The 17,162-nt window shown below is 34.6% G+C and overlaps 2 protein-coding genes across 2 annotated transcripts; both read left to right on the forward strand.

Moving 5' to 3' along the window:
* The first annotated feature begins 679 nt into the window (after window positions 1–679).
* On the forward strand, window positions 680–2,123 carry Smp_121890 (family C48 unassigned peptidase (C48 family)). Its single transcript, XM_018798821.1, has one exon. It carries the CDS (start codon window positions 767–769, stop codon window positions 1,415–1,417), a length of 651 nt encoding a protein of 216 aa, XP_018650671.1. The 5' UTR covers window positions 680–766; the 3' UTR covers window positions 1,418–2,123.
* A 1,478-nt stretch (window positions 2,124–3,601) lies between these two features.
* Window positions 3,602–15,881, forward strand: Smp_121880 (the record flags this gene model as incomplete). The annotated part of the gene is made up of 9 exons (XM_018798822.1): window positions 3,602–3,694; window positions 3,732–3,848; window positions 4,834–5,043; window positions 6,093–6,156; window positions 7,216–7,457; window positions 9,809–9,921; window positions 11,942–12,048; window positions 14,844–14,975; window positions 15,547–15,881. 9 exons carry the CDS (start codon window positions 3,602–3,604, stop codon window positions 15,765–15,767), a joined length of 1,299 nt encoding a protein of 432 aa, XP_018650672.1. The 3' UTR covers window positions 15,768–15,881.
* Between the last annotated feature and the right edge of the window lie 1,281 nt (window positions 15,882–17,162).

The raw sequence follows: 17,162 nt of genomic DNA on the forward strand, positions 1-17,162 counted from the left end.
CTTTGTGAGGCAACACTTGAAGTATGGAAGCCAAGCAGTGAGTCTTTGTTTCAAGTATAATACTGACATGCCAGAGTTAAAAAGCGAGGTAACAAAATGGTCAAAGGTCTCTCTGGCTTATCTTGTGAATACAGACTGCAACGCCTCAGCCCATTTTTTTTTACCTTACAGCAAGTAATGGGATGGTTTAATACTGGCTTATAATATCCTGAACTATGATCTTGGTTTTATTGTATTATCTCTTTTCTTTATCTAGGATTGGTTACCTGAGAGCACACTTAAAGAAATTTCAAAAGCCAAATTCAAATCGTTTCTGTCTGGAGTTTCGTTTCTCGTACCGAAAAGTGAATTACTGAAGTTCTCAACCAGAACACACAGGCCATGACCAATAATAATAGCGGTACTGTGTGTATGTATTAGTGCAACTTAAAAACGATTTCAATTTTTTGCAGTTGATACAGAAAAACAATAGATATGGGATATAAATGCGATTACACAGTGTCACAAATAAGGAAAAATGCGGTCTTCATTTTATCGTTACAAAAGTCATTGAATATACATGCCTCTATTATTCATAGCGAGACTCGACATCCACAGTGCTACAAACCGCACGGATCAATATAGGTTGATAGACCTCGTATCCTTACTACTAATGTATTGGACAAAGAGATGAAGGTCACCCACTCGTTTTCAGTACTTGCGTTATAAGAATCAGTAACATTATCCATTACTTTGTGACCTAATTACGTAACTTAAGAGGAGTGTTATGTCTTCTGATGTTATTCTAAATTATTACGAGTCCCTTCTGCACAGAGATGACCTAGATACTTTGAAGGAGGGTTGCTTCGTCAATGACAACATAATCACATTCCAGCTTGAGTATCTGCGCCATACAAAATTAAGTCACTCGTCAAATATTCTTCTTATGGATCCAGCAGCATCTCAACTTTTAAAACTGATGGATGAGGAATCAATTAGATTGGTGCTGGATCCTTTAGAATTCAAGTCAAAGGATTGGATATTTTTAGTGATCAATGATTCTGCTTCACGAGTTTCATCTGGTGGATGTCATTGGTCACTGCTGGTTTATTCACCACATCTTATGCACAGTTTTTACCTGGACTCCTTAAACTCTAGTCCTAATTTTTCAGAGGCAATCACTTTGTGTAACAAGTTATGCACCTATTTAGGTATTTCTTTTGTAGACATAAAGCTACCTAATGTCCTAAAGCAAAATAACGGATATGATTGTGGAATATTTTGCATGGTATTCATAGAAATAATATGTGATATGATATTGAAGGGTGATACGTCCTGGCAGATGAGTCTGTCCACTGACATGGTTTCCCATCAAGTGATGCACAAAAGGAAATCGTTGCTAGAGTGTATCTATGGCTTATCCACAGCAAATGCGTAGGCTTTTCGTCAAGGTTTCTAGAAGAATCGTGACCCAGCAAACATAAGCAGACCTGAGTTCTGTTTGGCGTTTTCCATTTACAGACTCTTCATGTGTTAAATTTTATCCTAATATACACTGTAAAAAATATTTCTTCTGTTCACAAGTTATAGCCAACTATGCGTTTGTCTGGTTGGGGTCATTACGCAGACGGAGATTAGGGTGTATTTAGACTTCCTTTTTGTATGAACTGTCTTTATTCTACATCTCTGGTGGGTCAATTAGTCCCTTTAGGTTTTGCAGATGCTTTCAAGGTGAAATAGTAAGTTGATTTTTCCCTAAGATCCTCACATGTCCACACTTGTATAATAAAATACCTTGATAACAGTATTCATCACTTGCTTCATCCATGGTCTTGGCCTATATTGACCTAGATATTCTATAGTAAGCTCTGTCACCACTTTCTTTGATGTCTTTTGTTATCCATGACAATCAGATTAACACAATCAGCCCCAAACAATATTAGGGGAACAAATAAGTAAGTTCCTGTTCTAGTTACTGAAACTCAGAAATATATAAATCTAGGCTCATGAGAACTATGTAATTCTCCCATAAATCCGGGGCATCTCGAATTGTATATACCAGACTTTGAAATAATTTTTTATGTTGCAGGGATTTTCAGCAAACAACAAATCAAGAGAACTAACTTTTGTTTTATTAGTTATGGGTTTCGTGGCTAGTGAAAAGATAACTCATTGATTTCCATCCTAGAAAGCTTAGACTATATATAACTTCTAGTCGAACGTTTTAGGTATTTGATATTAACTCCCTTACGGTGACGGTCTTTTTTGGAATTAGATGGGGTGTGCTAAACACTCCTCAAACCACAGGTTTGTCGAAACCGCCGTTTTCAAGTTGGTAGTTTTGTTGTTTTCAGGAATGGGGTAAGCCTTTCACTAAAAGTTAAGATGGACTGGGTGGTGTGATATTCAATGTATGATCCATATGGTAGTTGCAAAAAACTGCGTGTGACGTAGTCGCGTGACAGTTCTACTCACCACACTTGATACGAGAATGATAGGTAAAATTCTTGCGGTAAAAAGAGGAAATGGATTTGTGAATGATAATTCTAAATCCAGGAATAACCCAACAAAAAGTGAAAAAGCCAGTGGTAAGGGTTAAAAGAATAATACGCTCATGATTTATAGAAACATTAAGTATATCTGCGTTGACACTACTGACTATAGGTGGTCTCCTCTAGCTTCTGTGGCAGTACTGGCCTAATATGTTGCTTATGTTAGTAATTATCTTTAGTTCTAGCTAATGAAAAGTTTGCGTGTTAATAAGTCCCGGATGTACATGGTGTTATTTTTTAGCCAGCGATGAAGTTGCGAATGCAGTTATGTGGGTAATCCAAGCTACAATGACTATTTTGTCTCGATAATAAACTTTTTAATGCTGAAATAAAAAGTTGTCATTTCAGTATTAAGTTCAATGCTATATATTCTTTTTTGTCTTCAAACCATTAAAGTGAGAAGTTCAAAGGAATGGTGTTGAGGTTACTATTGATATTCACTTAGTAAGCAATCATCATGATTTCTAAGGGAAACTTGCGTATGGATCTTATTGTGTTTCCCAAGGGTATTCTACTTCCAGCCTAATTCTACTTCAGCGTGGATGTTTTTTATGGATTAGTTTTTGTCACCAGCACAAGTATTAATCACTTACTTGGAGATTATCTGGTTTTTAATGTATTCAGATACCTGCTTAGATGTTTAACTAGCAAATGCGATAAGTTTTCCCATGATTTCTACACTTATGAAGTATGGTATTTGATCCTGCTCATCCCTAACATAAATGTAGAAAGCTAGTTGATCAATCCCTTTTTTCGTCCTGCTCATATAGGGGTTAACGCTGATTCTCATCGAGAAAACATAGAGCCACATAAACAAACCACTTCACCCGTAAGACAAAATCTTCGAAGTTAAAGTGTGCTCTTAAACGGTTCGCCTCTAGAACTGCTTTGAAATGCAGTTAGGAGGTATTACAGCTAAAACTGATCAATTATTCTGTAGTGTTCTATAATATTATTATCTGTGTTTGTAAGTCACAAGAGCTTGTGTATCCAACTGATACTTTGTTTTCTGCTAAGATTATTCTTTTTCTTAAAAATTTTTTTCATCGTAGCAATTTTGTTACCTGTAGATGATTAATTCCACCAAATGTATTCATCCAATTGTTTATTGGGGTCAGTCGGAAGAATATGTATTTCTTTCTATTAAAGTAGCTAATGCAAATGTATGTTCACCTTGATCTTCAATCAGTAGATACTTAGGTTGATTCGATTACTATCAACCAAGAAGAGTTTATGTTTTCTGCAATGGGCACTGGAGCTGATGGTGTTAAGAAATATGAATTTTCTATTTCATACTATCTTCCTATAATCCCTGAAGTAAGTTCTCATGTTTAAGATGTGTTCGATTTAATTCCATTCTCTTTTTATTTGTCACTGCTAAATCTCTATCAAACTACCTCACCGTTACAATAGTTAAACCTGCTTATTTCATTTCAGCTTGGCTATACTGAAGGAGATAATTGCTTCTGTGATTAGAACATTTCTTTTTGTATGATGATAAAATGCTCTGCAAATTAATCACCTACATCATAGAAAGGAAATTCAGGGGTCATTATCAGTTAAAAACCTTCAGCAAATAGATATCTTAACGAAATGAAGAGGAAACGTTGTCAGTAAAAATAAAAATGAGGAAGAACCAAAACAAATGAGAAGTGAATTGTGTTTTTGCCATACATAATAGGCTGTTTGGTTTAATGCTAATCTGTTAGGGGATATGATTAATACAGAACTCATTTTGAGCCATTACTAAATGATCTCAATCAACGTGTATCATTTTATGATTCGTCAATAAATCTCAGACTTTCTCATATGGCTTAAATCAATGACCGATAACTTGTTTATCTAGCAAGTTTAATTCGATATTTCAGATCATAAATGATATTGGGTGTATATGAATATAATGCATCCTAATCACCATGCGAATTCTATCCCGTAATTCATCAGCTCACAAGTTTAAAAGAAGTAAACTAATATACATCAATTTGTCATAAACTATCTAAGTATAGTTTGCGGCTGTAGTGTTAGACATGAATTATTAAATTGTAATCTCTAAGATTTGAATATGATAACGCACTAACAGCTTTTCTACTCCTCCTCCTTAATGTTTTACTAATTATATACCCCATTCTCTTTTTTATACCTTTAATATATTGCAAACGAGTATCATTTTACAGTGTATATAAGCTCTATGTAACATGAGTATTCTTATCACTGAAATATCATATTATGTTTGATTAACACAATTTACTTATTTATAAACGTTTATCTCACTAACATCACAACCCGTGTATTAACTTCCTAGGAAAGTCGATATGTCGTTACAAGTTTATCTGTTAATGTTAAATTACGAAAAGAACTTAAAGATTCATGGTCAAGGTTAACATTAGGAAATCAGCGCCTGCCTTGGGTTCGCTCTGATTTCGATCGTTATCAGTTTAATGATTCTGATTTGGAAAATAATGAAGAAGAATGTCTCAATGTTAACGTTGTACATCCATCAAAAGAGGAGAGAGTAAGTTTATATTACAAACATTTTGTAAAAACATGTGTTTTGAATTCTTTATCCATTGTTTTTATTTCCAATTGTATTGGTTTAATTATATTGTTTTTAGCTACTACTTTCAAAATCGAAAGGTAGTTCACTGCACCGAAACAATATTTAAACTATTACACAAAGATGTTTTGATGAATATGTCTGTTTACTTATTTATTCATTTACAAACATCACTTGACAAAATAGGTGAATAGAAATAATCATTATTAAGGATTGTTTTTATGAGTAAATTTCCTTTGCTTAGTGGTTTTCTCATCATAATAGATTAATCAGATTGATGAAATTTCGATCAGGGGAATTATGACAACTTGAATCGATGTAGAGCACTATACCAGGATTTTTATTTATTTAACTAATCCATTAGGCTTTAAAGTTGACGAAATACACATTAATTTAAATATCATAATCGAAATACTCAGCCCCCAAATGCCCTGGTATGGCCGAGAGTGGGGAGAGTCCGCTCTCTCTCTGAAAATGCTCTCACATGGCCACGCGTATACAGCTTCTGCCAGGGAAGTCCTACTCACTGCCTTCTCGTGGCGGGTGTATTGTTTACGAAATTGAGAGGACGAAAAGCGAATGTCCGACGCTTTAACCGTGTTGGTGGACACGGAAAGCCCACCTAGGGGAGTTGGATGTTGCCCAGAACGGCAACAAAATTTTTAAAGTTAAACCGTATTGCTCAGAGATCATAACCTATTCACCTAATGGGGGAATTTTCTTTATCATTGCAAAACAATGTGTTACGATTAGTTTTGATCTATATTTAGCTTGACCTAGTGATTAAAACGGTTTTAGAAATCAGTTAATATACATGTAAATTATGCAAACATCAAAATCAAGTAACATGCAAAGGTTTCACGTATGTTTGACCATAAGTTTATTCCCAATAGAACAGACAAACTACCCATTTTATTCAACCGAATGTGTTCACTGTTGTCGAGTTTTATCACTATTTCTTTAATGTAGCATTTAATCTCCTTTTTTATGATGTGTTTGGATTTTAGGATAAGCATAATGAAGAACAAATGATGCTTATTGATGCTGAAGAATGGGAGGCATTTTTGAATCGTAAGTTGTACTTGATATTATGGGCTAGGCTACTGAAACTAGTCATAATCTTTTTTCATAAAGCTGGTAATATAAAATAATGATATATTTATGATGGACCAATGGATATAAATTTTAATTTCTGACGTTTTGTGACGTAGTGTAGGCTACTTCTTCATAGTAAATAGATAAACAGATCAAATTAACATTTAAATTGTATAAATGAAAACTGCTGAATATTTAGTTCGGTTGTTTATTTATTCTAAAGCAGTGGCTTATGCTAAGTCAAAAAGCTTTCAAAATTCAAATTTCCGCTCACTGGATATCACAAATACATTCATACTCTTTTATGATTTAAATTCTACCCAGTGCTCTATTTATTTAGAATTGTAAATTCAAACTTCGATACTGATACCTATTGGTGATATCGCTTTTGGTAAAGAAACATATGGGGGTTCACGAAATGAAAGTATAAGATAAATTTAGAACTCAAGAACTAAGGGAAAGAAACAAATCTGGAATTGATCGGTTTATAGTCAGATGTTTTGGATATCAAACCTCTGTTCCATGGATGTTGTCGGGATTGTTACCTACTTCATATTTCCCCATCTTGTTCAAGTCCATGTTTTGGTCATGTACTGACAGTTAAAAAAATTTTTGTCATAGTAGATAGAATTTACTAAGACGTTTAGTGATAAAGCATTCAATTGATTTTAAACTGTGACTCGATTATTCGGACTTGTAAAGATATGTTGTGTTGGGTGGTCATCTGAAACTGATACTGACAAACTATGTACGAGCATATCCTGCTACTTGAACGGGGAAACAAGGGTTAAATAGAAAATTTTATTGAATCACTGAATCAAATATGTCTGCAAACTCATCCACAGATATTGATGTCCTTCGGATAATCAAGCTAAACTTCGACCAATAGCATGCGCCCATCAGCACCTATCTTTTGACCTTAAACTCATATTTGATCGACCGAGCCTACCAATTAGTTTTATTTATTTGAGTTCTTTAAATTCCATGTATTATTCTTACTAATTTCATCACCTGCTATTTTTCACTTTTTTTCAGTAATTAAAAATCCTTTAACAATTTATTTATTCATCTTTAATGTCGTTCAATTTTCCGGTTATCTTTATGTTTGTGGAGCTCTAGTCTATGGATTAATGCAGTACAAAGAAGTGCATAAGATACCATTTTATGAATGGACTATCGATAGATTAGTTTTTGTGCAAATTTTATCCATTTTGGAACCGTTGCATGCTTTTTTAGGTTGGATTCGTGGTGGAAGTATCTTACCTGTAGTTTTTCAGGTAAGTGTGACTGTCTGAAGTGGGGATAGGTTTTTTCTTCTGCTGTTGTGTGATTTCTCTCATGTAAACTGTAGCTTCGACAGATAAAATGATCGAATTGTTACTATATTTCATCTTGACTAGGAGCAGTTCAAAAATACCTATTAATGTAAGGAGTTTGTGGTTACTTTTGAATTTTATGGTTTACATCACGAATTAGCCTTATTTAGACGACCAGAAAAACATTAGGAAGGACTGGAAAGCTGTTCCATGCTATCATAGGACTCTTCATCAGCGTTCATCCACGGTCCCCTATCATGTGCTGAGTAGTAACCAATTTTGAGCCATAACTCCTGCAATTCTAGTGACCAGCAGAGTTCTCAGTTATGTTGAGTGTAAGGGGGTGACTCACCAACCGGATCGATTAATGACTGCATAATAGTACGACCTAATTGAAGTTAGAAATGTAAACCGTTAAATACCGACTCAATAGTTTAAGGGATTCGCGCTTGCCCTGAGTTCTAATCTCTAGTGTGATTGTGCATACTTATTCTCGAGTCTCATACAAGGGCGAAACACTTGTCCAGTCCTTCCTGGTTTTCAACGATTGTTCAGCTCACTCTAATTCATAATACAGATGATAAAATTTAAAAAAAATCTATCATTTGGTTATGTATATCTTGTGGTTAACATTTCTTAAAATTGTAGCGCTAATTTTATAAGACAGCACTAAATTCACACTACTTTTGTTCAGTTTTTGATTTCTTCAGTAGATAAATGAGAATTTGTCCCAAATTCTAAACATATAACAAAATTTGGGGACAATCAAATGTATTTCAATACGAAATTACAGAATGTCTCAGTAAAATCTGAGAACCATACAGTAAATACTTCATTTGCAAAATGTCAATCAATTGTCTCAGGCTTGATTGTTCTTTCGTTCTTAACCTTCTGCAGCCAGACATTTCACTTTTGACTGATGATACTTACTACTTATATCTGTCGACATCGGCAGCACACACCATAGTACTAACAAACGAATAGTTTATTTCACCTATTCATATTTATTTTTTCTAGTTTTAATACAAGTATACCAATTGCTGTTCTTATGCCCTAATTTTGTTCTTTGTGTGTGGTTGGAAACAAGTGACATGACTTGAAATCAGTCACAGTAGAAGTAAATCTATTTACCCATCAGTCTTCCTTTAGATCTTGAGTTTTAGACTTATCATAGGATTCCCTACTTTATTAATTCGTTGTTCCTTTTTCATCGAATCATATGGCGTATACTCGATCTTTTGTACTACGACTGATACTATCAATACTTTAACTATGCTGGAATTTGTCTTGATAATTTCATGTTTCCACTGCTCATTTAGTGGGGTAGTAATTTGAACTGAGATACTTATATGTCAGATTCTACCGTGTTTATGACTGACTCTTCGCTATTTATTTATTTATCTAAACACATGAACATTGGTAGACAGAGGCACCAAAATATTTTGCGCCACACTTCACCATTCGATTTGTGTGAGGGCCGGAATACTGTCCGGGCGTTCAAACCGAAGCGAGTGGTTTTCTTAGGGGGCCACTCCGTAAGCCTTTGACCTAGAGATCTAATCCACTAGATAGTGGAGCAGAGTTAATAGATGCATTCCTATGGTAGCCAGTGACCAATAATACACCATTTTTACTCTCTGGATTCTGGAGCCCATGTACATCATTGGCTGGGAATGAGGGTTTTCCGACTCCCCTAGATGGATCCTCCATACTCATCAACCCAGTTAAAGCGTCGGACATTCGCTTTCCATCCTCTGAATTTCATAAATAACACCAAATCTTGTCCACAAATGTTAGTTAATTTCAAAAAGTAAATGTTTTACCCACAAAATGTCCTAGATTGTGAAACTTATCTTCTATCAATGAATGAATAGAATTCAGTCCGTGTTGCATGCTTTAAGTGTTCATATTAACTATTATATTTCTGGTTTATTTGTTCTGTTTGAAGATCATAACCTCGATGTCAAAAGTAAGGGGAGGAGTCATTCAATCAAACCTTATTTTAGTAAGAATCATTTTTGCCCACTTGACTCATATTTTCTTCTGTGGTCTAATTATCTACCTCTTACGTAAAACTGATCGATCACTAAATAGTCACTTAAATATATATCACTCGGGGTCGCTGTTGAATAGGTTAATCTAAACTCCAACGGACTCATCTTGAGTGTTCTCATGAAATGTAATGACCAGTTTTCTAAGAATAATCTCGACCACAGTATTCAGTTGTTTGTACACTAACTCAGTTTTTTAATGGTTTTTAAAATTAAAAACAAAAACTTTTTATTTACAAATTTTTTGTATTCTGCCCATAGTTGTTTGGTCGTTCCTTTGTTTTGTTTTGTATTGTATTGCCACATGCTGAATTCCATTCTGCGTCTACAACTTATTGGCTTTTCTTTTCATGGAGTCTCATTGAAGTTGTTAGGTAAGTGATCTGCACCCACTTTAAACTGAACATCTCATCATGAATCAATACATAAATGCCCATCACAGTTATTTGAAACCGGCGAAACGAGACTGTTTGCGAATTCCATCGATAGGTACACCTCTGTAAGTTGCAGAATACAAAGTTACAGGAAAAGGTATCGAGACATGCTTGGTCCTACGGGTACATACTGTGAATGGAGAGTAATTTTAAATTTCTTTATTTAGGTCTCGATAAAAGCGACTATTCGTTAATATCGACCTATGACCTTAACCATGTCTTTCTTAGAAACCACATAAAGTAATTCAGCTAAAAGCCATTTTTCTTTAAAAACAATAAATTTATCTTTTTGGTTGTTAGAGTCTTTTAGGGTTCAGATGTTTTGTATAACCTTATTTTTACTGTTCTATAATAATTCTGTTCAATACTATATATCTAGTACAGTATTGTAATACTTTTGCGTGCATGGATTCTAATTATCGGCATGTCGTCCTACCAGAAGATATACAACGAGAAAAATGTTATTAGAATGGATGGTTAGTTTTTGATAAAACAACAATTCCCAGTATTTTGGAAGATTTCAACTGTCTATTCACAATCATTTTTACGATAGAATCAAAAGATTCACCAAACATACCTTTCTCAGAACCTCAGGAAATTTACAAACCGCATAAAGTAAATGTCTAATAATCCTCGATGAATCGATTTGTTTATTCAAGATCTCCTCTAGATTCGGTATTCAAGAATAGTTTTCTAAATTATCAGTGATGAATAATGGCGTAAATATGTAGCCTCTTTATATAATAAGTCAGACGAGAAACTTTCTTCAATATTAATAAAACATTAGAAGACTAATAAAAGTTCGAGCAAAATCTCCAATAGTACAAACTTTACAAGATTCCAGCAGGGTGTTTTGATGTGCTGTTCATATCTCAAGCTAAAGGTTGATAGCTTGACGTTGAAAAGGATTTAATGTGAGACTATTAAAAATAAAGTAGTGTGTATATATTAACTCATTCTAAGCGTATATACGTTTCAGTCTAATGTATAAACATATAATTGATTACTGAACAGTATTACTATTTACCTGTCCAGTGAATGAATTAAGAAACCAAAACGAAATATCATGTTTAGTAATTTCGATATTAATAAGTGAAATAGTGACACTATTGCTGGTTAGCGTTTTTTTAGCGAGTTGGTTTTTCTACGGGATGGGGTCGCTAACCCTATGCCCAACCCTCCTTCTTTACCCAGGCTTGGAACCGTCAGTAACTCTAGAAGAGCTACAGGCGGAGTTAGTGACACTATTAGTTTATGTGATTAAGGCACTTGATTTTCAGTTATTATTTCTCACATATGAACCCTGTTTAACGTAATACATCTTTGCCTAAATTCTACCTAAATATCAAATGTAATTCACAGCCGAAAAAAACCTGTACGCTTTAGTAAATATGATACATTTCATGTTGGGTTCGCCACTTTTGTTGTGTTGCTGATGTGAATCCGATCTGGATGAACGTATGAATATGCTATGAACATAAATCTTTTATTTATCTCCGTATATTACCTAGGTTAACCCCGTTTGTGTGATGATGGTAATAAGAAGCTAAATACAGGTTGCGTTGGATGAATTTATTTCAGGCACTCGTTTATCCAGATAGACATTCAGAATAAGAAGAGTGACTCAATATTTATTGTTAGACAAAAGTAAGCTAAACACACATACAGTTATGTAAAAACAGTCAGGGTTAATAAACGAATAACCAAAGAGGTTAACATCCAACTCAAGAATGAATAAATCGGTCTACTTGGTAGCTAGAATAACCCATATGGGCTTGATTTAGTAGTAGACACTACAAACCACTAACGAGTGTACTTATGGATGTAAAATATACCTAACCCCTTGTTATTATCGGTCTAGTGTAATTTAGTATACCTACATATTTGTTGTTTTTATAATATTCATCTGTTTTTTGTTTACCCCCATTCACTCGTTTTCTTATTATTATTATTATTACAGATATCCATATTACATTTTGTCATTATTAAGTTTTCAAAATGGACTTATCACTTATTTACGTCATACATTATGGATAATATTATATCCCATTGGATTTATATGTGAAGGTAAATAGGAACTAAAAACATGAATAATACCGATAGGTTGTTTTTCTGAATGTTTTTTGGTGAATTGTATTTATTCTTTTATTGTTTTCACTCTATAGAAAATATTCACCATTCGAACATCATGGTGTTTAATGTAGCAACATGGGTCTGAGCCCCAAAAAGTCTTGGTACGGCCGAGAGTGGGGAGGGCCCGCCCTCTCTCTCTCTCTCGAAATACTCGCATATGGCCACGCGAATATATAGCCTCTGCCAGGGAAGTCCTACTCATTGCCTTCTCGTGGCGGGAGTGTTGTTTACGAAATTGAGAGGACGAAAAGCGAATGTCCGACGCTTTTACCGTGTTGGTGGACACGGCGAGTCCACCTAGGGGAGTTGGAAAACCCTGATTTCAAACCAATAGAGCACATGGGCTCCAGTATCCTGAAGGAACAAATTGCGTATGAATCAATTGTTGGTCACCGGCTACCATGTGACCGCATCTCCTCACGATCCACTAATGCCTTGTGGATCAGATCTTTAGGTCAAATGCTCCGGATGTGGTTTCCTAAGAAAACCACTTGCTTCAGTCTGGGCACCTGGGCAGTATCATAGCCCTTACACAATCAAATGAAATGACAATTTTTCGTGTGGCGCATATGTATCTGGTGCCTCCTTGTACCAATATTTATGTGTTTAAATAAATAAAATTAAATGTGCACGATATATACCACGTTTTACATGTCACCCAGAGTTTCTAACCATCGGTTACAATAGTCATGCAGACCCGAACCGAGTTGTCTGCCTCTACCAACATGACTCAGACAAGAAGTTAGTGACTTTATGGATTGATATCACGTTTTGGTTTGGTCTCTAACTTTCTACCATCCGTTTCCAACACTAGTCAGCATTACGCGCCGTGGTAGTTGGTGGTTGGGCATGTGTAGTACTTGGCTAAACCATCTCAGTCGATGAAGATTCACTAACTCATCAACTGATTTGCCATCATTTCATTAATACCCTGGCGTCTAACCTCACTGTCACTTACCTGGTGATCCTAGTAGATGCGAGCTATATTTCTAAGACATCTGCGATCAGATACTAGTAAATCACAAGTATCTTCTACTCTTGATGACCGCGTTTCGTAGCCGTAAAATAAAACAAAACGAACTGATGTGCAGTCTTACGCGAGAACATTGAACCTCTAAACTACTGAGCTGGAATCCAATGATGCTCAGTCCACATGTACTCAGTGATTTAATTCAAGGGGAGATTTCTAGATTGATAGTTAGAAGTTGTGATCAGTGGCGCTCAATCATGTCAGATGTGAAAAAGATTCCCACCGAAGGTAATGAAACATGGTCACGTAGTATTATGAATGGATTGATCAAAGTTAGACTTTTACACCCCTGGTAGTATTTCACCGAGATAGTGTACATCATGTTATATCATAACCTTATATATTGTTTTAATCTTTTTTACCTATTTGGGTCAACATCTGGTTAGTTATTACCCCAGAATAAATTACAATTAGCTATACAGTAGTAGTAATTATACATCTATATTCTCATCTAGTTTATTTCAATGAACAGATGAATAACTTGATTGAAATTATCATTAGTATTATTGCCTTAAATTTCATATGATGGATTCCTTTTTTTGTGATAGTTGGTGATAATTATAAACTGTTCATTTTTATGATAATTTTCTGAAGAAAGTAAGTCAGTCATTCAGTCATCTACAACGTAGAACCAGGCACATATATGCATCGGTCCAAGTTGCAATACCTCGTTAGCACAACAAGATGAACACCGGATTCCTAGAAATAGTTAATTTAGTGGTGGTAATATATAAAAGATAGGTTGTATATAAGGATATAGTATAGGAAGGAAGACAGATATGAAGCGATTTTAATCTCAAGGTTTAAGGGAAGATAAAAAGTGTATACACCTGAGCCATTGTGATCGATTTTGAGCCATGTCACCCAAGAGTCTCCAACCATTGGTTACGATAGTCACGCGGACCCCAACCAAGTAGTTTGTATCTACCAACATGGCTAGACTAGAAGTTAGTGACTTCAAGCTCTGATACCACGTTTTGGTTTAGGAAAGGGAAAACACTTTCAAATAATTCTGTCAACATTTTTAAGGGTTTGAATCTTATTCCATTGTTGAAATTTGGGACTGAATTTTAGTCAATCTTTTTTGGGATATATATGATTTCTTTGCGGATCGCTTTTATATATTATCCACTTTGTCACAAGTTATTCAGAATAGATAGATACGATAACCAGTTTTGGAATCCATGACTGATGTTTCATTTTATTCAGGTTTTATTACCTAGCAAAATGGTTAAATCGAGGTGATCCATGCTGGATGCGCATATATACCAACAAAGTTTGATTGGAATTCAGTCCTGAATATCAATCAACAACAGAATAATTGTTAACTCCTTATGACCATCATACCTGTTGAACAGGTTAATAGGTATTTGAACTAAGTAAGTCAGTGGTGAATACGTTGGGTTGTGAAATGAAAGGTACTAGATTGAAGTCTCAGTCTAAATATAAACATTGAGGTGCAGGTGCATTCAGCTAGTGAGTCCTAAATAGAATGAAACTCTGTTTCCTGAGTTTTACTGCTAATCACAACCCTCCTATTCGAAATCCTCGACTGACTTATCATTAGTAATATCGACACTTAAATTGAAATTTAATAATCAATACTTCAATAGGGGATTTGTTTTTTTCTTGGTCTCTACATCTCCATCATTATTTATTATTGAAAAGATGTATTCTGTACTTTTTTACTTATTATCAGGCAAATTAATCATTCGATCACTGCCTTTATTGATCGAATCCCGAAAATTCTGTTTAGAACTACCGAATTCAGCTAATGTCAGCTTTGATTTTACAACTTTTCTTCAAATATATATGTTCTCTATGTCTTTTGGTAAGTGAATGCTCGAGCTTATATTTATTAAACATGTTATCAACTAACAATATTTATGAAATGATGATTACTCAGGTAAATTGTACACTGTTAATTGTTAAAAGGTACCCGGCAGAAAATCCTGCTTGATCTAGGTTTTATGTTAGTATACTTGTCATTATTATGGTATACCTTCCATATTGAGAAAAGTGATGCTCCCTATGGGATTCAAACTTTAAGAGATTCAGTCCAATGGTAGCAAACGATAAAACTACTTCATACATCTATTCCTTCCTTGAGTATTCTGGAGTCACTCCCATGTATATCATTGTTTTGAGATCAGAGTTTTCCAACTCTCCTAGGTAGACGCTTTGTACACACCGACCAGTTTTAAGCATCAGATGTTTGTTTGTCATACTTTCATTCCTGTAAAAAGCACCTCTGTTAACAGAATACTATCTTAATAGTCTTTACCTGCCTAATTTGTTCCCCCCAACCCCATCGCCCTAAGTACACGAATTTCTAATTGGATAGTTAAATTATATTCTTTTTTATTTATACACTATTTTATTGATTTTCATTTTCTCCCTAGGTTTATACTATAATATGAGACATTTATATTTGAGACGACGTAAAATAATTGGTCCTCGACCAATTAAAGGAGCTGATCAAATGGGTTATCTTTCTTTTATACCATTCTTACGTTCATTAGTTCATGGATCAAAGATGAAAAATGGCTCTACTACCACTAGTACTAGTACCATTAAAAAGAAGTATATAGATAATCGTAGCAGTTTACCGAAATTAAACTAATTTATTTCTTTGCATTACATGTATAATTTCCATGATGTAATAATTGTTAAATGATGTGATATTTTATTCTATGTATCTTAATAAATAAATAAATTGTATTTTTCATTGTCTAAACCATCTTCTTATTTCATTGAAATTATGGATCGCTCAATGTTCGACCAACATTGAAAATCTGAAAGTACTGGATGGCTGTTTTGTTCTAGTATGGAACTCCTCAACAGTGCTCATCCACGATCCCACACACGTGATTCTAATTTTTTGTTTTATGCGAGTACTGAATAATTTTGTTAACTGTTAAAGTCTTTGATATTATTTAGTTAGACAGCAATGTTAAATAGATATATCTGTTTACCGATTGTATGTTTCAGTGTAACAGGTTGATGATGAAGTATATAATTCTCTGATATGATACTTGGGCAAAACAGTATATTGTATAGCGGTGTCAATAAAAGATAAAAATGATATGCGCTGGAAGAAATAACTATCTTAATCAAGGACGGGAACACACTATACAACAGCCCGCTCCATATTGCTTTACGGCTGCTCAAAGTAGCATTTAAAGGTAGAAGATAAGAGTTTGTTACATGTATTCAATCAAAAATGTCTTCGAAGCATTGCGTGTGTTTTGTGAAACTCCAGAATGAGTAACTTACGGTATTAGTTAGATATCCCAAGTCGTTTGATATCTCTATTAAACTTTCATCATTTGAGATGAACAAGATATGTGTTACTCGCATCCGTAGCCATCACTGACCTGAAATCACAATACTGACTGGTATAAGCTTAGTCTGGAAAAAGCTAGAGTTGACCTAAGTGAAAGTATATTGTTATCGATTCATCACTTTAACTTTATGTATTCAATTAGTGTATCCTATTGTACACATGCTGTTGCTGATATGATCTTCACTTTAATCATTCTGACTTTCTGACCGAATGATGCTGCTTCACTCATAAGCAAATGCTTAATAGTTAGTAAAGTAACTTCACGATGTCGGTTTGAGAGCATATGACAAATTAATATAGTAATAGTGTAATAGTAATCGCTGAATGCGACAACGTAAGCTGTGCGTTTCTCAGGATTATGTTGATACTTGTTTATAAATGTCATCTGTACACAAACGGTCAGATTTTATCGAGTTCAGTTTACATGCATCTAAAAAAAGTCAGTAGCTTCAAGGTGTACAAATAATCAGTAATATTAAACTACATATACCTTAAATCTGAAGCTTGGATTTGATAAGTACACTATTTTTAGTGAATGATAGGTACTGGAGTAGATTTTTCACATGACCTATAAACCTTCCTACATACATAATCGCGCTAGTGATGTTTTTCGGAAACAAATTGTTATATTAGGTTGTAATGTTGTGGTTAAAGGAAGCCGATAGGAAACAA

Source organism: Schistosoma mansoni, chromosome 3, assembly GCF_000237925.1.
Source record: "Schistosoma mansoni strain Puerto Rico chromosome 3, complete genome".
In the NCBI taxonomy this organism is placed as follows: Eukaryota; Metazoa; Platyhelminthes; class Trematoda; order Strigeidida; family Schistosomatidae; genus Schistosoma; species Schistosoma mansoni.

What these genes read in the sequence shown, in the direction of transcription:
- Smp_121890 (XM_018798821.1), top strand. Translation starts at nt 767, where the DNA reads ATGTCTTCTGATGTTATTCTAAATTATTACGAGTCCCTTCTGCACAGA.